General features: G+C 38.6%; 1 protein-coding gene across 1 annotated transcript in view; it reads right to left on the bottom strand.

The window, feature by feature from the left end:
• LOC139743415 (protein diaphanous homolog 2-like) overlaps positions 1-10535 on the bottom strand; it is a 46518-nt gene extending 35983 nt beyond the window's left edge. The window contains exons 1-2 of the mRNA XM_071653900.1: positions 9936-10535; positions 6709-6888 (exon numbers count right to left, since the gene is read on the bottom strand). Of these exons, the coding sequence (XP_071510001.1) occupies positions 6709-6888; positions 9936-10433 (678 nt within the window). The 5' untranslated portion in view covers positions 10434-10535. The remainder of the gene's footprint in view (positions 1-6708; positions 6889-9935) is intronic.
• Between the last annotated feature and the right edge of the window lie 14340 nt (positions 10536-24875).

Here is a 24875-nt window from a genome sequence, read left to right on the forward strand (position 1 = left end):
TTCTTTTTAAGCACTCATTTCACACATTACACAAATCACAAAGTCAGTTTTTCACTTAGGCAACAGTTTCTCATGGTTTGCACACTTTAGCCCTTTTTACACTTGTGTTTCTTAACCCCGGACTTTCTCTGACCCAGGACTATCGTTAGTCCCGTACCAACTTTTTCAGCTTTTTACACTGGCCAATTAGTCCCGTACTATCTCTTGTCCGGGGCTAAGGAGAAATTGACCTTTTTACACTCGTATTTCTTAGCCCCGGACTTTCCAAACCACATGAATATTCATGATTACGCTGTGCACTGTACGCGTACACACACGCACCGGCAGCACTTGATTACCTCATTTCTGATTGTTCAGTGGGGGTCGGACTTCGTCTCCTTCGCTTAGCCCAGGATTATTTTTTCGTTCTGTTTACACTCACTTGCTTGGCACCGCAATAGCGGTGCTAACCCTGCTATTTTGCAGGGCCAGATAGTACCGGACTATCGGTGGGGCTAGCCCACTTTGGCAAAAACGAGTGTAAACAGAAAGTGGGCTAAGGATAGTCCCGTACCAACGGTGGGGCTAAGGCCCCCCCCCCCCCTAGCCCCACCATTGGTACGGGACTAAGCGAAAATTTACAAGTGTAAAAAGCCCTTTTGTTTCACTCTGGCTGTAAAATCTTAAAGCCCACGCAAATTCAGTGAAATCATTCAAAGTACCACAAAGTTCCCTCTGTCATTTTAGTCACCTTGATGACAAAGGCAATAAATTGTCAGAGAATTTATTATCAAATGCTCCTAAAAGAGCAAGTGTCAGCAAACACCTACCTATTACAAATATCAGAAAATTTTTGCACCCATGTCCCATTATTCATGTAGTATTGGCTTTTACATTTAAAGTTCTTCAACAACTCTTTTTCACTCTTGCATAAAGTTATGACAAATGAATAGATAAATACAACTGAACCAAAAAAAAAAAGTAAAGACGGATTATCTGCACTGCATAGTTATATATTCAAAGCAACTTTGACCCAGTTACTGATAACAAACAGCATCATCACCGCAACCATGCTGATGCTTTAAACATGTATTATAACAACCATGACTTCCCTTGGAGGCATGCCTGAATAAACCAGTGTGTATTGAGGCTTACAGCCATCACTGTGGGTTCAGAATACATGAATATTTCCGCAAGTCTTTTGCAGCACTCGAGGCTACTTACTGTAACAAGACGCATTGCCAACTTCTTGAGAATGCCAATGTAAAGAGAAGAAGAGAGAGTTTCAGGAGATTTTATGTCACTACCTGGAATTTTGCTTCATTGAGATAATGTTCATCAATATCGTATAAAATTGCCCAAGTATATAAACAGGCTTCTACAATCTGGCACGATGACCGGTTCTTTTTGAGAGTTCTAGATTGAACACATCAAATTTTTCATTACTGTTGATAATTGGACCCTCTCCCGGACGGATGTGACCTAGAAATTTGTGCATAAATTCCCATGACACTGTGCCTAATTAGGCTCATAGAAATTACAGCACTTTCAATGAGTCTTTAATTGGGGAATAAGTAGGTTTTGATTACTGCCTAATGGTACTGAAACTGTCTTTGGCTACAAGTTAAATGAGAGCACACAGCCCTTCAATGTTTTTTTAATCTCCATAAAAAACACTGTAGGAAAGATGACAGCAAGAAAGAACACGGTGTTGAAACGGTACGGACAGTTTGACTTTGGGTCCTGTTTACCCCAATGATACATGATGCCATTATGCGCCTCTTGAGACAGCCTGGTTGCTATGGTTACAACCCACTCACAGAACCACACCTGATATGTTTTGACGACTGTGGAGGAGTATGCCTGAGGTTCATTACTGCAGCATAAACCTCAAACTGAAGACAATCTGACATTATAATGTACCACTCATTTGACACTGTACCACAAACTGTAGTCTACTTTCAGATGATATAACCATAATTATATCAAAACTTTTATAGATTTATATACGATATGTATGATTATCATACTTTTCCGAAAAGCCAAATACTGTATCAATATACTTTGTCCACAAAAGCAATTTTCAATACGGTTACATGGGCTAAAATGAGGGTGTGTGGTATTGCTATAATTCAAGAACATAAATACGTCCTCAAAGTTTTTTCTAAACGATATCATTCTTGGTCAATGTGCCTGCTCTTGATTGACCAGAATTGTAGTATGTATTTTACTGTGTAGTAAAGGTTATGGAATAAATTAAGGTTACTTGAGAGAAATTTGATTTCCCCTCCAAGCCAATAAGGGACTGATTGTCACACACTGCTCTTAATTGCTTCTTACCCAACCCGAGTCCAAACTGGCTCTGTTTTTCACTTCATGTATATTATCAGTAATAGTACCCATGATTTTCATGTACGCCTCTTGGAATGGATATGGAATTATTCTACCATTCTCAACCTGTTTAGGATGAGTCCCGAGTATAATCGGGCAGGTGTCCATGGGAAATGCGTGTTGTAGCAAAATCAAACCGTCCTCAACGTGTTAACCATCATGACCTCTTAATCACTAATAAATCCTGTGTACCACTCATTTCTTTTCATGGTACTGCATCTTTTCTGACTGCATACAGTGCTGGTGTAGTTATGCCATGCTTGTAACTACAAAAACGTGAAGTTGTGGGAGGGTGCGGCAGCTGACTTTATGGCTTCAATGAAGGGAGTACCTTTTGTACTCACAATTTTACAGTCCAAAGGAATTTGTTTGGTCACACACTGGTTGATTTGGCTTTGTGCATGCATTTGAAACTCGATGACAGTGAGTTTGACGTTGGGTGGAAATGGTATGGACAGAGGAAGTAGAGGGCACTTTGTGGTATTAGCCAGTGTACTGTGTAAACATGGTCTTGCCTGATCAATTTGGAAATTCTCAGTCTGTGCATCATATCTTTATTGAACACAAGTTAGTCCCATCTTCATCTTTCTGTCTATAACAGGCCTGGCAACCCAGATAAAATTACAAAATTACAGTCATTTCGTTCAAACATTTACAACATTGTACACATTTTACTGCACTATCATTTTGTTTTTGTCATGGAAAAATACACATTACACAAGCAAAAGACATGATAGACACACATCCACACACACACACACACACACACACACACACACACACAAAATCAACATCGATGTGTATCCTATCAAAGGCATCATAAAAGTAGTGTAAAAAACTAACCCCAATCATTTTTGCCATGGCTAAAATACACCTGACATTTGTACATTTGACACAACAACACTGACTGAGATTGCATGTAAGGGCACAGAATTTTATACTGCTTTGCATTTTACATACCATTCCCTTAAAATCTACACATTCCACTTATTATCACAGAGCTGAGATCATTAATTGCTGACGTCATTTGCTGCATAGGAAATTAGTCATGCGTTTCAGTGTTTTGGTGGAGATGAATGACTGACTTTTGATCATTGTTGTGTATAATCCATGCATCTCGGGTTGCACTTTCCATGTTTTCTATATTAAAGCAAATTTGTGCGCACAAGCTTTATACCAAGGCATATGTGACCCGCTACAACAAAAGGATCCGAAAGTCGCTGACGGGTGAGTCGAGAAAATCGAGTCTGAAGTCAGATCACCAAAATCTGTCAAAACGTTTGGATTTCTGTTTTTAACATAATTTTGTAGTCTAATGTATCTTCTATCATCTGTCGAAATTTCGAAGCTAAATGATCAAAGGAAAGGCCAGAAAATAGCATTTTTCTGGGCCATGATTGGCTCGCCCTTCAGCGACTTTAGGATCCTTTTGTTGTAGCGGGTCACATATTTTCTACTTCCTTCCCTCTAGGTCATCTGCTGCACACAAAGCCTGCACAGCTAGTAGAAGCCATTCTTTGGATACATTTAACCCGCAAGGCACGCTCAAAGGCAACCAGCATTTCAAACTGAAGGACTTCGCAGTCATTCAACACCAGAGAAGGTGATCGTGTGGCAATAGCAAAGCCCAGCAGTGTCGCAAATATTAATCTCTCATGTTTGCACCATAAACACTCTCACGCACCAGTCTTCCCGGAATGTCCAAATCGAAACTATGTCTGAATAAGTAGAAACCCCTATACGCCGAGCAGTTTGCCGATCGTGCTATTGTGCGTGCCACAGCTGTGGATGATTAAGACCAAACAGAACCTCAACCTCACCTCAAGATTCATTTTCTTACGCACAGGTTGTAATTACGTGACAAGTCTCATTTCATATCATCAATACTTCTGATTTCTCTCATCTACATCATAAAGCTAGATCTGATGACGACAAATATTAGAAATTTACTGAATATGGGGCCTACACCTTACATACAATAATTAAATTTGACACTGAGCCAGACTGAAAGGCCATATTCATTATATTGACATGGGTGCATTTTATCACGTACAAGGACACATTTGACATAAAAATGTCAACAAGAATGCCTCTGTACCAAATTATTTTAATAGCTGAGGTATACTGACCTACTCTACACTGACGTCATGAAATACGAAATATGATATGAATGATGCCCTGTGGCACAACGTTAATTTACAAAGGATTATGACATTATATCAAAATACAGGTATGTAGTCCTAATCCCTTATAGCATGATATAGCTGTAGATGGCTACACTTAAAACAACAGATCTTGTACGGTATAATCTAACCCCTTAGTCTACATTAGACTTGCCCCGAAATGATCTTGTTTCCATGATTTCAACTAAAAAATGTCTTTAAACAAAATGTCCAAGTTACTCTGCAAACTGTAAAATATTGTACTATGTTTATGGAGAGCTACATCCTGACATTTGTTGTTTTTACCCCATCTGCCTTTCATACATGTAGGCCTACATGGTGATGCTCAGACAGAGGATTCTCAAGTCTAATTCAAGGCCAGGTGCTCTGGCAAGGAAGATTTTACAGAACCATTTCTACTAAACAATGGGATTATCAGTCAAATAACAAAACATGACATATTTAATGATTGCATAAAAAACTGCCGTGGGGTCTGGATTTCACCAGGCATGAAGGGGTTTAGGTAGTGAGGCTCTTTGAAGGCAAGGCAGCTGCTGCCATGTCACTGGGTTTATCTCATCATACACACACACACACACACACACACCCACACCCACACCCACACAGACAATCACCACATTATGCATTTGAATGGGTCGGCCTAGACGAAAGGATAGTCTCTCATCCATTTCGGCTGTGTCCCCTTGAGTCTTTTAATCATGTTTATGTGTTCTTATCCTCATGTACATACAAGTGTATTTGATATTTTGTGCCCGCTTTCAATATCTACAACTCTTCAAGTTTTTTGTTGTGTTTTATTTGTAAAAAGAATATATAAATAAATTGAATTGACTTAGCAATAAAAAAGGAATGTATTTCGCAAGTCACAGTGGCGGGGATTGGGTTGGTTCTACAACTATTTGGATGGATAATGTGCTATGAGAGTGAGTCATAAGTCCTTTCACAATCAGTGCTTACTCTGACTGCATCACAAGGTCATAATACAAACCATCAGCGATTGGGGATAGGGGAGCTTTCATCTTCAGCTATGCAGGATTATTCCTTTCCCCACAAGTCTCAGTAACCATCACATTTCTATATCCGCTACTTATCATCTTTAACATATGGCTACAGAACAATACAGTACACACTGAATGACTTTAGCATATTTGTCTATTTCTATTACATCGGGTGACATGTTTTGTATGTTGTCTTGCTGTGCCCATAAACCCAGCGGAGAGTTCATTCTGGCTGGAGACCGAAACATGGTCTGATTATAACAGCCTACTTTCAATTCTAACCTCACAGACATTATGTGAACCTTTGGGTGTACCCCAGTCACAACATGTTTGGTTACTATGACAACCAAACAGAAGAAGGCAGACAATTGAATGTGCATTGCAACCTTAACTGCTTACATATACACAGTGTATATTTTCAGTGTGCACTTAGCAACCAGCTCTTTACATTCAATGTAAAAGTGGTTTTATTTTACTTTTTGTGGCATTGTCAATATTTCCTCTTTCCATATTAGGGAATGAAGATACCATTTTACTGTGTACACCAAATTCTGCCAAATACCGCCATTCTGGCAGGAATATTCTTGTAGTACATTAAGAAGAAAGGGTAAATTTGGAAAAGCATCCAGATCACCCTTTAGCACCTCAATGGACTTTACAATCATATGTTACAGCCGTGGAACATCTTCCAGTGTCTCAAAAAGCCATGTGGCTCATGTATCACAGCTTGGTGCAGTTTTAAACACTGGCAAAACTTTCCTGTACACAGGCATACTCGAGATTTAGGTTTCTGCTGTGAACGTATTCTCATATTTATTTTACAGCTATAAAATTTACTTTTGTGAGGTCTTGAACTGCCCTGAATGTCTGGAATTCATCACACACACCCAATGGGGTGGGGTCAATGATGACAGCAGTAGCTGAGATCTTGATACGGAATATGGAATGTGATAGGGGAAGGATCAGTTTCTAACATGGGAGAAATATGTCTGCCAAGCAAAGATGCCTTTCATCCCGTGATCCCCAAAGCTTCTAGCAGTGGCAAGTAACAGCAGAAATAAGACGAACAAAAATATCATGCCTGAGTTAGTGCAGGCCTGTTTCTTGAGTAATCTTCCAAATTTGACGAAAATCAGAAGTTTTGCGCTTGTACTCACCAGCATGCGGTCAAAGGCCGCAATGACCTCCTGGTCGGTCAACATGGCCTGAAGTGACCGTTCATACTCCTCCTGCGCATCTGTCTCGTCGGCCACATATTGCTTTGGTTGGGCACTTCGAGGTTGCTTCGCCGAAGTATCCTTGCGCCCTGGCTTGTTGGAGCTGCGGATGTTGCTAAACTGTAGATAAGAAGAATATAAGCAAAAAATATGTTTAAAAATGCCAGATTTTGAAGAAAAAAGAGTGAATGCATTTCAGCCACTTTTTGCGGGCAATCACTATCTGACTTCATTAACTGTGAATGACCTTGAAAGTCAAACATTACATCACCGATGACCTGTTGATTTTTGCATTCCATTTGGAAACAAAAATAATCCAAAAATGAAATAAGGTTTGTTAATCTGAAATGTAAAGATGATGCATCCTAACAAATCTTCAGAATTAAGAACCTTATTTCGTTTTTTGAACCTTCAGAAAACATATCTTGTTTTCATTCTCGGATTAGCGAATCTTCAGAGAAAAACAAACCCTTTTTCTTTTTTGGATTGATGAACCTTTAGAATAATGAGCATCGATGAATCTCCAGAATAACAAGCCTTCACGAACTTCCAGAATAACGAACACTTGGAATAACGAATCTTATTGTATTTTCAGACTAACAAACCTCCGGAATAGCTAATTGTATTAAAGTGTAACCATCATTGAATGGGTGTAATGCCAAGCCACCTGTGGGTCTGAGTGGATGATTCCTGCAAGACTACAGATGGAGATATCTTCAGACTGTCACTCAAACCCATGCTGACATCTTGAGGTCCCACCCTAATCTTGTAGGGTTTGGGATACGGGGAAAGAGGGGGACTGTCTTCACCATGGTGTTCCGCTGCTTTCAATTCCAATACCGATGCTGTATCATCAGCCAGCTGAGTGAACATGAAGGAAGGTGAGTGAGTGCTAAGGAAGGTCACAGAGAACTAAACATAAGAACCTCGTTTCTATTCTTAGAACTAAACAATGTGAAGAGAACTAAACAATGTGAAGTACGTTCTTCCTTGTCCAGTTGTCAATGTCTTGACAGTTTCAAGAAATGTTTTTTATCAGTCCTGTATTTTGTGTCATCTTGAACATGTCTGCATGGTGAGGGTTTGATGGAATGTTACTGTTATCAAAAAGCCTTGTAGTAATGGGCATTTACATTGAAAAAAAAATGGCTGAATGGGGAAAACCAAAGTTTTTTGATGTACCAGTACCATTTACACGGTCAGAAAAAACAACTTCTCAGTGTTTTGGCAGGAAATGCGAATGTGCAACAAAAAACAATATTCCAGGGCTTTTTTGTAAGTAGTGCACAATCGCAACTTGCCACTATCCTTGAGTGTAGGCAGGCGTGCAAGAGATTCCTCCCAAGCAAATGGCAGATGTCACATGACCAAAAACCACAATAAATCTGGTGAGCCTGGAAGCAAGCATTTACACTGCTAAAATGCTGAAAGAAAACTGGAGACAGTGGAATTTCAAAAACTCCACTCCAGAGAGGGGTTTTTCAATTCTGTTTTTTCGCTCATACATGTATTAGGGTGGGATTTCACGGAGCACGCGAACGATTTGCGAAGGACGCGAATGACAAAATTCAACATTCGGAAATGTTTTTCTCCGAACGTGTTCCGACAATGAAGCCGAAAACTATTCTTGCGCAATTTGTGCGAAGTTTCCACGACGTATGTGCGAATGTCGTGTGTATCATTGCTAAAGTACAGCATGTTACGTACACGAAGAACGCTCGACGGAAATGCGAACAACGAAAAATTTTTCAATAATCATGGGAGAAAATGTACCCAAGGAGAGGTGGAAGCTGTCTTGAGTTGTTTTTTTTTTCTTTCCTCTATTTCTCCTTTCTTTTTCTCTCATTTCTCTATCGTGTGCTTGCCTACATTTTTGTCCTAGGACCTATCTCCACTAGTAAAGCATTAGATTTTTTTTCAGTTCCTCCAACACATAATCTCTATAATTGTTCAAATGAAATTTTACATACTTTAGATTAATTTTAAGTGTATTCTGCGATTTCTTTTTTTTTTGTATATCAAACATTTCTTTCTCTTTGGTAGTCTTTAATTTGTTTTGTTACCATAGTTGTTAATAATATTGTTTGATGTTTATATGTATGCTACGATTTTTATTTGTAGAAAACATATAGGTCATACATCCCCCCCAAACGTGCGCTAAACGTTCGCAAGAATGTCTCAAAAGGTACGCGAACAGTTTGCGATTTCTTCGTAAAATGATCGGAAAAACTTCGCAGATTTCGCGTAACATACACGAGACATTCTCCAAAGTTTCGGAGTCTGTTTGGGGTTTCACGAAGATTTTGCGAACATCACGCGTGTCTTGCGAAGGTCTTGCGCATATGACGAGGCTTTAAAGACACTTTCGAGAACAATTCACGAGCAAATCACGACCAAGTGTGCGGAAAAGGTTCGCAAAAAATTTCAAACTTTTTTGAAATTCTCGCCGAAGTAAAAACGACATTTGCGAACGATTGACGACGCTTCCGAACCCTCACGTTCGTTTGGCGATCTTTTGCAGACTAAAATACGAATGCTGGACTTTGCCATTCGCGTCCTTCGCAAATCGTTCGCGTGCTCCATGAAATCCCACCCTTACAGATAGCTGCAAGTGACTTCCAGGAAAGAAAAAAAAAAACTGGGATGAGCATCTTTTCTTTCTTTTTTTAGTGGCAGTGTAATTGCCTCTATGGTAAACCTTTCTTCTTATGAGACAAACATTTAATCTGTCTTTGTAATTCTACTGATTTATTGTGTGGACTCAAAGCAGTCCCCATTCTAGGCCTAGAAAGGCAATTCACTTTTCACAGCTAAGCCTAAAATAGAATGTGAAAAACAGTGCAACTGTTCAGATATCCATTATGTTAATGTAAACAAAAAAATAGTATATCAAGGCAAATTTTTAAAATCTAAATCAGTCTCCCTTTAAAAATCTACAACCAAGTAACATAGGAGTTAATGATGCAAAGTGAGCACACATTCCTATTATGGGGTGAAAAAATATTTAAAAAAAGGTATCAATTGTCATACTTGAGTAGTACAAAAAGCATGCAGGACACCAACATACACAAAAGCCTTATTCTTCTTATTATTATTATCATTTTGGTTGGGCATACTTAAAAGTGAAAATTACACCTGCATAGGTTTTGGGGTTTATTGGTGGATACCTTTGAGAAGTCAGGTAAGGTAAGATTGCTCCTTCTGCGATCCCTATCAACTTTAAGTTTCTTCCCCTTTTGTTTCTTGGGCCTGTCTGGGGACTCCTCAGTCCCTGTGGCTCTCCTGTCCATTGAGTTACAATCATAGTCGATCCTCCCGTCTCCCTCCTCCTCCTCCTTGCTCCCGGTCCTCTGAACTCCATCACTGCTGAGGTCATCCCCGATGCTGTCCTCATCTATTTTGGTGTCTTCCTTTCTCTTCCACCTTCCGTTCCTCAGCATCTTGGCCGCCGCGTTGGACACCGACCGTGCGATGAACTTCTTGCCGCTCTTGGGAGTCCTTTCCAGCGAGGCTGTGTGGTCGCCTCTCGCCATTTTGGGGGTCTGAATTGTGGGCACGGGTGGCCCCTTCTCACCGCTGGTCCCTACATCTACCTCTTTCTGCCCCTTCTCCTTATTCATTTCTTCTCCTTTGGTTTCCCCAGTTTCTCCTTTCGAAGTAGGCATTGCGGAATTTCTTCACGATCCACACTTACTTCGACAAAAAGTCCTGCATAGAAATGCTTCCACCTGCTATCGCAATCCTGAATGAAACTTCAGTCACAGCATCTGCACTAGGGAAATTGGTACACACGGACAACACAGCGATATTCTGTCATCATCTTCCCCAAAACAAATACAGCCTTGTTTGCCTGAGTTACAACCACTCTCTACTCCTGTCCAAAATCAATAAGAGATCAGGAATTTTCAACTGGCAAGAACATTCATTCTCTTTCTTGATATTCCTGATAACTGACTCCGAAAAGGAAAGGAAGATATTGATCTTGCGACTGTAGGAAGGAAATGAGCCAACAAAACTACGAATCACTGGAGTATCTCGTCAAGAGTAGTAGAGTTCAAGTCCTGTTTTGTTCACCACGAACATTGCAATACCACAAGGCATAAAACAGGAACCACTTGTGAGTATATTTGAGTGATATCCTCTGCTTAATTACTGGAGTGGTCCACTTATTCCATAGTTATGTCCAAGTATCAATCCTGACAAGGCGAGGTACATGTAGGTAGCATGCGATGTGATACTGGATTGACCACGTAGCAATTGTGCGTCCAGCACAATGGCTATTCCTCTGATGCTCTATCGGTCACACCTACAGGGTACAGTGGTCAGTCCTTTGTGCTGTGCTCTTAGCAATGGACTAGTCACCTGTTACCAAGTTGTATCACCCACAGGTATTCAGGAGCAACCATAAAACAAGCAGCAATGTTTGTCTCTAATCAGCTTAAGCCGTGATAGCCCTGTGTGTGCTACAGCAGGGAATTCTTCGAACAAACACAATCTGCATAGCTGTTGATTGGGTGGCATGATGTGTATTGTACACACCTCATAAACAGAACTGAAACTGTAAAAAACATAAACAGAAACTGATATGTCCACAAAGGGTGTTTATGTTTCTTGTCACACTTTCTCATACACTAAAATGGGTTTACACATATTTTGTTTCATTGCTAGCTTTCAAAAACATTTAATCATCACATCTACATTATCAGTGTATTTCATTGCTCAATATGAAATTAAATAACTCAATAAGAAAGTTTTGTGAAATAAAAGCGGGTAAAACTGGTGAGGTGAAATAGCAATACAATTCTATGATGTCTGATTTATAGCCTCTGTTCTCAAGTACAGCTGAAATTAGTTCATCAAATTTTAATTAATATCAGTAGAATTGTTTTAAGTAACAATATTTCCTGCCTATGACTGAAGAAACTATCTCAATAGACCTAAAACTCTGTACATTAAACATTTTGGCTGACATATGGCCAATTTCGAAAAAAATCGTTATCCAAGTTGGAACGAGAAACCAGCGATATTTTTGATGTGGCTAGACACCTTTGCACATAGGATCCTGTAGCCCAATACGCTGATGAGGGCACTGACACCATGGTAACCGAGGGCAATAAGGGAAAAGAAAAGCTGAAACCTATTTCCATGGAAGACGGAGCATATGATCCTGGTATGCTGGTAGTGGGATCGTCAACATCTCTATAACTATGCCAACACGAGCAAACACCCATATCGTTTAGCTGAAAATTTTTACCACGGTATGTGATTTTTCTGACAAAATATAGATCTAGGGCTTTGGCTGAATTGAGAAGCAACATTTAACATAATATTGCAACATGATATCGTTAGGGAAAGTCTGTATTGCGAAAACAGTTGCTTGTTGTTTTCTGACTGGCGAACTGTTAGTTCTCTCTCGTGAAAAACTTTCCCACTTCCCCCCAAAAAGATATAAAATCTACTCATCTATGACATTGGCTTGAGAGTTGGACGAGTAGCGAGCCACTTTGCCGTTACCGCCAGAGCTTGGCAGGCTTCCCGTTCGCCTCATTAGCTCATCCAGTCGAGCAATGAACATTCACAGCCTAAGTGTGGCTACTTAGAATCAATGATAACTGAATATTCCCATCAACATACGAGAGGCACTAGCACAGTCGGGATCAATCAGTTTATCTACAAATATGGTGTTGATGGAAGGTATAATGGCCCCGTATTACATGATAGTTTTACATTACTTACAAATGAATAACAATATTACTTTTTCTCCCCTTCTAAAATTCCAGAAATCTTACCACAGAATTGAAATGCAAAGCTACATTGTACATAAAATATATGACTCTGCAGGGCAATTGGGGATGTGCTTGAACCCCCACCCCCCCCCCCCCCCCCCCCCCCACCACCACCACCACCCAGACAGCTATTGACGTACTGATGACATCTCATGTAGAATATATGTCTGGACTAATGAAAGAGTTAATCTGTCCCCATCAATCCCTGATAGCTTTATCAATTTTACCCATACGTCTCTCTTACTGTATCAATCCCTAAAGGAAGTAGTCATTACATCAGTGATTTCATATTCATAATTTGGCGCACCTGCCTGTAGATGACAAGCTGGTGCTGAATCAACCATGTACTCAGTTTATGTTTGACAGAGCATAGAGAGAGGGTCCTCATTCTAAAGCCCTCAAATTTTTCCCTGTGACATTCACGAAATCAGGAGCATAAATTCAATTCCATATTTTGATTTCATTATTATGATCCCAGACATTTCCCTATCACATTAACCCATCTTATCCTGGGGGAATTTAGCTACAGAAATTATTATCTTAACACCATTCAATCACCTTAACTGCATTTCAAATCATATTTTACACTGGAAAAAGTTGCTTGAACATGGTTATAATCATTAAATCTGCACAAAAGAAATAGGAAATATATGGGAAAGCATGGTTGAGGAACAAACTTTTGCCTTCTAAAATGAGTATCTTTAATATTTAATGATTAGTTGCACAATTAATAAGAGGCTTCTGAACAATTCTAAATATGAACAAAACAGGGATAAATGGAAGAGAACATATTGTATCATATTTTCACTTATGAAACAAAAAGTTATGATAACAACAACTGCTAATGAAAGTAATGATTATGATGATAAAAATAATAGTAGCAGTTGTAGTAGTAGTAGTAGTAATAATGATAATAATAACAATAAAATACATTTGTAACACATACCTCTAAAAAACACAAAACCTACGTACATACATATATCTGCGCTGCAAGAGTTGCAAACAAATAACAAACAAATACAGAATAAAATCATAAAAATGTGACATCCAGCACTTGACGGATTGATTACCAACTTTTAACATCTCATGATTAGGTCAATTAGTGGCCATAAATCTCATCTTTTTGTCCATCACAAGAGATTTTGTGTCAAGGAATACGATATTGAAATCCTCCTTTATTGAAACAGTGTAATACCACCCTACAGGTCTTTTAATGAGGAAAATGAATTCTATCAGAGTCGACGTGGCATTCTCAGTTCAGACAGGATGCATTAGCAGAGCTGAAGCATCTGCAAGATCATTATTCAAACAGTGTGCGGTACAAGTTAATCAGTCATTAATGAAGACTTAATTCATCCATAGTTCAACCGAAGAGCAGACCTCCTCATATTAAGACATGTACAGTACAAAATCAATCTTTTCCAGAAATACTTGCATAGTCCTCACTCTATATATGCCTGAAATATCATTCTCATCATATTCTGTGCTTTTACTTGCTCAATCAATCAGCTGGGCATTACAGTTTTTTTTTGCCAAGCTGAGCATGCAAAAATTGTTACTAATGTTAGCTACAGAGCAAGTGAGAAACACTGTAGGGTAGCCCCTGACTGCCATTTTTTTTTTAAATCAATACCATTGTACACTCCTGAGAACTACTTGCCCTGCATATATTTTGACCTTGCACAAAGGAAATGGGTGCTTCTTTCTTGTTTGTGCCACTTTAGATGAATATCTTTTTTGGAATAAACTTCACCAGAATTCACAGCCTGTATTTTTGATGTTCCCACACATCCTGCACAGCCCACATGGATAAGCTTCTTACAGTTGAAGTGGCAATGATAACCTACATATTCGCATGTAAAACACGAGTACAAACGGTCATTTTCACCTTGCAATGAACAGTGTTTCAAGAAGATGGCACAATAAATACACTAAAGGCATTGTAACATAAACACTACTTTAGAATAATCATCCCATGTTTTCATTCAACATGGTCGTATTGAAAATCCATGTCTGTTCAGGCATCACATAATTTTGTTATCCCAGTCAATGAAAGACAGCAATGTGATAGGATTTGAACAGACCCATGACATGCTGAGGTAGGTTTTAATGCAAACATCATTGTGCGTGAATGAATTATGTAATGTATAGAGCATTAAATGTTGGTCCACCATATCAACTATATGACCCTGTACCACATGGACTACCAAGCAGCAGGCATTCATTCCATGCACTGCAGTAGAGCAACTGCCAATTCAAATATCAACTCACCGGCCGTTTGCGATTCAATCCCATTGTCCAACAGAATGGTGTTTCAAACAAATCACAGATGATATTCACTGCCTAGACAGGTAAATAGCTTGTGTATGGTCAAGACGGTCATCTGTCCAACCGAACAATACCATCCAGCCAAATTTTCTCCTTGCAGCCAACTGAATCATTCAAAACTTCGCGGCTCAAACAAACTCAATAGAATTGTGCAAACACACAGACAGGGGAATTATTGAAGTTGGTGGACTTCGAACTCTCAACGTTTCAACGTCTGCAAATATTCAAAGAGTAGAACACCATTTGCCCCGTTAGCGTTAGTTGCTATGTACAGCCTCTAACACCAGCATATTTCTGTTCTTTGAAATTTATTTATGATTGCTTTGTCATTAAAACTAGGATAAGAGTCAATAGTGCATGGGGCATATCTGCTGACTGTGTTTAGTAGATACACCTTGCAAGTGATAGCTTTCACACATATTTATTGTGTGGCAACAGACTGAACCAACTTAATACATTAAAAAAATATGGCTTTCATTAAACCCACTTTCTTCACAAGTTTAGCTCAAAAAAAGGCAAACAATATCACACTGTAGTGGCTTTATTTTCTCTTTTTTCCTCTTGTTCATGGTCCAAAACACTTGGTGTTTTAATTACCAGTAGTCTTAATATCGCATTTTACCTCTGTTGTTTTGGAGGAAATGCATCTAACCCATTAGTCTAACATCATACTTCAAAAGCAACGCCGTTGTTTTGTTTCCCTCTCCGGAATGAGAACTTGATGTAGCATGCGAGACACGCCTCACAGCCTCTGAAGCAATGATGGATCGAGCAGACGCGGGGCGCTGCAGCCAAAATGTTGCATGCATTCAATTTCTCCCGTCACCTAACCAGTGGTGAGTTGGGGACAAGCAAGCAAGCAAGGAGACAGTATGCATGGCTCATCTCAGCATGCATGCATTGATGCAGTTAATCATTCTCCGGGCGGAAGCATCTCTCAAACCTCTGCCAGGAGACTGATTTATAGAATTCAAGGAAAAGCAGGATGGATATATGCCAGTTCCTCTGGCCAAACCTTAAAAAAAAAAGGAAAAAGAGAAATATATTTAAGACACAGTCCTTGATGAGTTTGATAAAAACCCCAAAACAAAACATACACCCCAAAACTCAAAACCTAATGAACTTGATGTGATTTGTGAGCGCTATGTATGGCTGATACACTAATACACCGTAACTGTTACAGTTTCACATTCGCATGGTGTGAGATTTTCTCACAGTGAATAAAAACAGCCTGTACTCCGCAGAGTAATTATACCCAAAATAATTTCGACACTACTACACTAAAAACTAATTTCCTGAGTAAAACTTGACTCTGTTCCAATAATGATCAAGCTTGTAGTGCCAGGCCAGCTTGTAGAGAGGATTGGGACTGAACTGCTGGTGAGATCCATGGTCAGCTTGACGACTGCCACAGGCTATCATACTACCTTCAAAATGATCGATAAGATTTAAAAATACCAACTTTGGGGACTCAACGAAGTTATGATTAGTGAACATCTTTCCTATGAAATATGTATACTATAGAAGTGCTATCTAATTGTCAAAGTACCAACATGACTTGATTTGCTACAACAAGTCCACAGCAGTATGACATGGAATACTGGGTAGTTATAATTTACTGTGTATGCCATATACATTAATTATGTTTCACGACTGTCACATTTTGTGAAGTGGTCCTTGTGAGAAAATTTTGCTAGCGATTGCCAACATGATCAACAAGCACAGAGAGGGAATGCAAAATAAATATGACCCCTATTATGGAACAAATTTGATGATCTCTCACCTGGGAGATGATATATGACGCATTTCAGTCATGGGTGGCAATAACTTTTGTGAGTTCTTAATTTTACAAAAGTCAGTTAGAATAAAATTAAAAACAGAGAAATATACCATGCATACTGTATGGTCCAATCCTGCCCATGGATTATCATTTTATACAATTTGTCTTACAGCTCAATGTTGTGCAATATGTGAGCACATTGTATCATTAGCATGATGAACATATTTTCAAATTATACAACTTGATCTTCAGTGCAATGACCATGACATGTTTACCCTTTTCTAACCAGTGAAAGGAGTTTGACTCACAGCACAAGAACAGGGTCGTTTTTCTTACCTAACACAAATCACCTGAATATGCTATTTTTTAGCCTAAAATGGAAGAATTCATTATAAAGCTTCAACATATCTCAATAGAATCATTAGTTCTTTGTTTACCATTGGGAACAGTGACTTAAAAAATGTTCGAGTAATCACATTTGATACATATATGTAGGTCAGTTGTATCATAAACATCTTACCATATAAAAATTTTGCAATAAAGCCTATAATGTCAGGAGATATCACTTTTTTTCTTACTAAACCATAACTGTAAATGGTTCATTCTAGAAACAAGTTTATTATACTGTTCACATTTTTTATATTTAACAATACTTAACATTGATTATAATGATTAACCTTTTCACATTGGTTGTTTCTATCCCTAACTCACATTGTAGAACTATTTTGAAGCACTACAGTATAAAGCTAAGTTTTTTTGTTTCATCTGCAAATTGTAAATAATGCCTTTAAATGCTGACTTTTCATTGGTAAACAATATCTACCATGGATAACTGATTATTGTTGAGTATATCAACTGAAAAGACAACAAATAACTGTGTCTTTGGACAAAAATTCCACACATACTTTTTGTGAATGCAAATGAGTCTGTGGTATCTTATTCAATTGTTTTGTGCCTGGTTCTGGAACACCTAACTGCAGAGCAGCCGACAAACCCATTGAATGTGATTACGGGACTGTGAATAGTGACTCAAACACAGAATGTGAAATAACATCTGCATATTTGTGAAATGGTTCACATTATTACAACCAAACATGTCCCTTTGGGTACAGCCTTCAAAGTGACTTTGATAACTACTTCTACCCAATCCTTGCTTGCAGATTTAAAGAACTCATTGGCACATTTCTTTATGTGCTGATGTCTCTCTTCTCAGAATAACAGGAGAAATAAGATTATCCTTTACTTATCTCAGAATTGCTGTTTTGTTTTGTTTTTGTCAATATTTTTTTTATATCAGTGCATTATGACAGCCTGTTCTTAGGTCACACTATAACTCGGTACTACTCACAAACTTTGAAGTCATATTTGTACATATTTGGGACAACTACCACATGAGTGAATGCCTTCTTTTATGTGACTACATCAAATATAAACTACTACTCCTGTGTAGTAAAGACCAAAACCAAATATTTCTTAGGAAAACAAAATCACAGCACCTGTTTTTTAGACCTACAAAATGTTGCAGCATATCAGTTTCGAATACATTGAGTGATTATTTTTTTTCCATGTGCATGAAACTTTCACAAATCTCATGAGCCAAGATTTGCAAAAGCAAAATGCACAAAAAAGTGTTTGTCTACACAGTGCACTGAATGCCAGTGGTGATTCGCAAAAGTTTCATGCCGTGAAAAAGATCCTCATAACCAATTTTTCGTTGCACATCTACCAAATTTGATTTCAAGGTAGCTTGACATCAGCTTGTGTGCCTTGGTGGAGGGTAATAAATTGTAGCAATGAAAATGATGATAGTGACAATGACACTACTCCTATATATCTACAGCTGCTAACAATTCAACAATATTTCTTCCACTACTGACTACTACTACTGCTGCTGCTGCTGCTACTACTACTACTACTACTACTACTACTACTACTACATTGTACTACTACTACTACAACTATGAATAACAATCAGGATGATAAAAATGATGCAATAATGTTCCTTTTAAAAGTATATTTTGATCATGCTACTATTTCTACTTTCTTTACTTTAAAAAGATGATTTTTGTGCACATACTGTAAAACATGATATATTTGCGGAAGGATTTTTTCGCAAATTGGAACCGACAGCCTTTTTCGTGGCATGAAATTTTCACGAAGTGCCACTGGCGTTCAATACATATAGTGTAAACAAGGACTTCCGCGTGCATTTCAATATCGCTAATCTTGGCGCTCGCGAAATTCGCGAAATTAAAGTGCACGCGAAAATTCCTCGTTTTACAGTAGTCATGTGTCTTTCTTTTATTTCAGGTAGCATGGTATCATTCACACCACACAGAATAAGGGGTTCTATAAATGCAGGTTGTCTTTGGGGCATCCTCCAATCCTATGATCCCACAGATTCCTCAGTAGCTCTTTAGTATCATCATCCATCAGAGACAAGCTGTCCTCTCTCTTCACTCATCAGAGGAAATTGTATAATTCCATGCAAAAATGGGACTTTAGGGTAACTCCTGAAGCCATTGCACACAATGAATTATCACTTTACTTGTCACTGCTCGAGCCAGATCAACGGATCAGGAATTCTAATCTCCTTCATCAAGGAAAGTGCAACAAACACTAATTTGAAAATTGTTTAGTGGCATGATACCTTTCTAACCCTTCAAGTTAACATGCATTTCATTTGCATAGAAGATCCAAACATTCCATGACATACTTAACCCTTTGAGGACGGACAGATTTTGCTACAACATACATTTCCCATACACACTTGCCCAAGTATACTTGGGACTCGTCCTCAAGGGGTTAATGAAAGAATGAAAGCTCTCTGCACTATTGCCCCCTTCATATCAAAACTAACTCTTCAGAAATCCGAATAACAGCTTCAAAGGAGTTGCCACTTAGGAAAAGGCTAAGACGTGATCTATGCTAAGAATGTTTCAACATCACTTATCTTATGCTGCCTTAAAATCCTGATACATATGATATAGTACTTTCACAATCAAACCGAGCATTATAACTTTCACTTTAATAAAAAACTTGCATTCAAAGGATGTCCACTCTGATGGCATCAGTGCATTATATACAATACATCAAAGGCAACTTTGCCTCGTCGATTTCCCTGTATCTGCAGTGAAAAAGCATTAACAGTACAAGAACCCACTGAATAAAAGGGAAGAGAGTGCACAGCCATTGAGACACTGATTAAGAGGATGTTTTGGGCTGGAGAAAGGGGCTTGTTTCACTGAGAAATGTGAGGAGATTAAAGGGTTAAGCAGCTTAAAGGGTCAACCATTGACAAGACAAGTAGTAAGGGGATTACACCTCTCTCATTTGTCTGTCACTGCCATGAATTCCAGAATTAAATGCACCCCTCTCTCTGGAGTGCTGCATACTCTTCTCTCCTTCAAGTCTTTTTATGAGTCCACAAATATATATCGTATGGAGAGGGCAAGACTAACATCAACTTTCTTCCTGAAAGAAAGTTGCTATATCTGTAGCAAGTTTCAGAGTTCATAGGGCATACGGTCTTGACTCACATCTAAGTGTACTATAGTATTGGCAGTTATCTAACTTAATCAAGCAATAGCATCATGAGTCACTGGACCTGTTACTATACTTAATCTAATGTATTTTATGAGACATACATGTAAGTAAAAAGTAGCATTTCAACTGATATGTGATTTATTTTTTTTTAAATCTGATATATTGCAATGTACATAGTGCAATCTTGTATTTCACTGCAATTCGGTTAAACTGTTGTAAATTGTTGAAAATTAAAGGGATCGTACAGTTTTGGTTGAGACCTAATTTCAGGTTTCTAACATTTTTTGGTGAGATAATGAGAAACCTCTTATGAAATATGAAAGAGCATGTAATTCTATGAGGAATTCAACGTTTATTTGATGAAAATTGGTTTTGAAATGGCTGAGATATCCAAAAAGAGCAATTCTAATAAAGTGTGGGACCCACACTTTATCACGATCGCTTTGTTTTACTTTGTTTTTTGATGTTTTTGTCATTCCAAACCCGATTTTCATCAAATAAACTTTGAAACCCTCTTAAAATGGTATGCTCTGTACTATACCATAAGTGTTTTCTTGGTATCTCGCAAAAAGTTAAAAGCCCAATTCTCATCTCCACCAATACTGTACTATCCCTTTAACATGCACTTCAATTGAGAAAACAAATGTTATAAAGTGACACTTTTAAAATTTGCTATTGTAGCATAGCATTTATTTGGCATGATGAACCACTATTCAAAATAATGGCAGACATGTAATATCAGCAAAGATCATGAATGACTCCACTGCACAAAGTTATCAGTCGTCACTGCTGACTGATTGACAGCTATGCTTTACAGTTGTGACAGTACAACTGAAGATTGACCATTCCTACTTCAGGTTCATGCAAATGCCTAAATGCACAAATAAAGCTTCACAGCTGTCAGCAACTGAGATTATGAATGATAACAATTAAAGGAAATTACTTAAACACAGGCATAAACAATCAGGTTGATTTATCATCTGCACTGCGTAAAAACAAAAACAAAAATCCACGTATCAAATATCTGGAACGCCCTCTGTATTAGATATCAGGCTCTGTAAATCCACTGACGAACAAATGTGACTCAATCTCGGCGATCACATATCAGCCATAGTTAAATATTGAATATGACAGAGTTCAAATGATATAGGGCCTACATTTTATCTAAAACAATGTTTACAATACCATTATGTTTCAGTTGATTATTTGTATCCAAGAGGATACGCGGTAAGTTGATATAACCTTGAATAACATCAAATCAGATGATAAAAGTTTAAATCCGCCTAATGCCAACTGTACACAACTGCAAGGCCATGAACCAACACACTTGGTAGTTATAAGTGTATAATCTTCTGAAACACTATTCTCTGTCCATCATACATATTAGCATGTATTGCATTTGATATTTTCAGTATCCATACACACAGGTTGTCATGTAATGACACAGAATCTCTTCTTCTGTGATTGTATAAACTTGTTACAAAGCCTTACCCGTTTTTTTACTGATCGAAACATGTCTCTCTCTTGAGGACAAAACTTCACTCAATTTCAGGGAGAGTTTTTGATATCCATGTGTACGATCCACAGGTTGGTAAGAAGTCAAAATTTCACAGTGAGTGGACTATTCCAGCATCCAATGCACCACATCCCATTCCTGCTGGCACAACAGACTGAGTGAATGAAGAAATGCCTGGCACCACCAACTGAAATTTGGCTATTCCACATGAAAAGACAATTACTGAGGAAAAACGTCACTGCAAGAGTCACAGGAAATAATTTGCAGTTGCATGGTTGCAACTCTTGTCACCCACACACATGATTCCAACAGTTCACAAGGTGGGAGTACATTGGTGGATGATAAAAGGTGCTCTGGATATCCCCAGCACTGAGGTTAGATTCCTCTTCCACCACTTGTGTTTATAAACAGCACATTCCTGAGATTTCATTTACACTGATGAGCGTGTGAGTGCGTTCCCTTGCACAGGAAGGTTGCAATTCAATGAAAGTGGTCCATTCTTTCTCTGTGACTGATGTTTTATCGCAGAGTTCCCAGCTGGAGCTGGGGCAGTATTCCAAAATAAGTCCTTTCCTGCACTCCAGGGGAGCAGAAAGACAAATGCATGAATGATCCCCAAAGCAGACTCATAGCCCAGTATTTTGTCAAAAGCTCTGGTAAACTGGTACGTTGTTGGGACGGTAGGTCACTGCAGAGCCACAATAGAGCTCGAATGGGGTAATACTAAATAGCTTTAGTTCTTTTGAAGGAGTGTGGGAGGAACCCTGCTTAGCGCTCTGCTAGTCTTGTTCAGAGGGGTTTTGCCCCTCTTCGGTGGGGCAGAAAAGTATTCCAATCTCACAGCAAACCTCAGGGATGATCCGACTGTCCCTTTCCATTCCCAGCAGCTGGCAATGACAACCAACAGCTGGTTGAAAGCAGCTGTTTCATATATGACAGATCCAGCAAAAACCAACAACATGCAAACTTTTCATTCAAAGGATAGCAAAGAAGATGATTGTCAGCTGATTGCACAAGCCATAAAGTTTCCAATCTTGGAATGGAGCATTCCACCACTTTGCTGAGTCCATTGTCATAAGCCAGGGCCACAATGCCATAAAGCCGGACATCCTGCAGACTTCCTGTCAGTGTACTGGGGTCATCACTACGTCTTTTGTCCTCGTTATGATCAAGTGGTCGATTCCTGCGGTCGTCAATATATCCTCTGATCTGGCGTTCCATTCCAGAAAGGTCTTCAGGATAGCCCGATTGTGAGACAGCCATATCCCTTCCATGTATATATACCGGTCTTTGGCCAAGTCCTTTTCCTTCATTCGCCTTATCTAAGCAAACATAAAGGTAATAACTACCTCCTCCTGTCTGCCCAATGATCCTCGGTATTAATCTGTCATACATTTAGGATGCAGCACTCTGATATTGACATTCAGATTAATTCTTATTGATCTTATGATTAGACATGGAAATTTTGCTTCCAATGATATTTTCACAATAATACCAAACCAAATCACATCGCAGTTACTTGTTTCTATGGCAGTTACAATGAACATTATATCATATAGTAGATAAATCAACTAGAAATATCCCTATAACTGATATTGCACCTCAGTTGTTATTCTCCCAACAAATCCTAACAATATAACAGGTTTACATAATTGACAAAAAGATATAAAGAATGTTTAAAAATTTCATAACAACCCAGAGAATGCTGGGAGTTATGCATTTCTCAAACTAAATTCCACTTAAATAGCAACATCATAAAAAAAAAACACCAAATATTGCAGAGATCTGGCTGAATCATCAAACAAGTGATATCAGTTTATTAAGCAGGAACTCAAGATGTCCACCATTTCTTACTGGCACTCTGAAATTCTGAGAATGTAATGAAAAAACAGGTGTGTGTTATGGGTTTTCATAGCATTTTTACCCTGCATTTAATTGCATCCTGTATGCCATGGCAACATACAGAACTTCCGTGAATCAATTTCTGCAAGACAGTGTTCATTGTGCACTTTGTGTACTCAAAGTTTACATGTTTGGTTTTGAGAAATAGAGAGGGAAAATGTATTTATCATAAACAAACATTACGAATGTTCAAATGTTCAGAAAAATACAATTACGAAACCTGACTTTATAACGGTAAACCCATACTTATGAAAAAAAAAATAATCGCCACATTTATGGGCATTCTTCCTATTCTTTGATTCTTCCTGATCAGACCCTCTTTCTCCTTTCTCTTCCTCATCTCTTCTCTGTGTCATATGTCTCTCATTTCAATGTTGATATGATCTCATAATGATGATAGAGTCATTCCCCCTGTTCAGACGCAAGCCAGTTTATACCAAAACTCGATAAAGAAACGACGTATAAAGAATCATTGTATAGCCGACAGACCATTCAGACGCTAATCTCAACTGTTCTGGAAAACATCGTATAGATGTGCAATTTCCCACTGCGCATTCTGTTATGGTCATGAGTGACAGCTATGGGGCCCACCTTTTGTGCGCGCTCCCATTAAGCCCCACCCAGTTACACCGTTCTATGGTCGCCATGCGTTCAGGCGCACAATGGACACGATGGAATGCTAATTCATTATCGAGTTCTAGTTCGAAACGATGCTCTGACCGTCATTTCGCTATACCTTGTTTCGTTATACGTCATTTTGTTAGTCAGTGTTCAGGCGTATAAATTCATTGTATAGCTATACTGTTCTGGTATAGCTCTATCGTTCCAGTATAAATTTTTTGCGTCTGAACACCCTGATTGTAGTTGACACAAGTGCTAACAATGGCAGGCAACAGTGATGTTGACTGCACCAATGTTACTGTCCTTCAAGTGATGTCATTGGATAGAGTTTCATTGCTTGATTTTTTGCCATGGGTGCACTTGGCAAGCTTATTGACCGCTTCTAAAAAAAGAAAAAGAAAAAAAGGGGTTATTTTAATCTCACATTACGGTGCCATCTTGACGCTCCAATTTTCTTTCCTTCCTCCAGTTTTCCTTCTTTCCTTTTCAAACAATCACAGGTATTTGTTTACTATGGGTCTCTGCCTTTTCTGCCAATATTTTTGAAGGTCATAACTTATCATGCACACACTATAGCCATCCTTTGTTTTGTAGTATTAAGTCAGTTTTGTTTCTGATACAGTGAGTT

Source organism: Diadema antillarum, unplaced genomic scaffold, assembly GCF_040938485.1.
Source record: "Diadema antillarum isolate AM-2024a unplaced genomic scaffold, OU_Dant_1.0 seq00001076_RagTag, whole genome shotgun sequence".
NCBI classification, from domain to species: Eukaryota; Metazoa; Echinodermata; class Echinoidea; order Diadematoida; family Diadematidae; genus Diadema; species Diadema antillarum.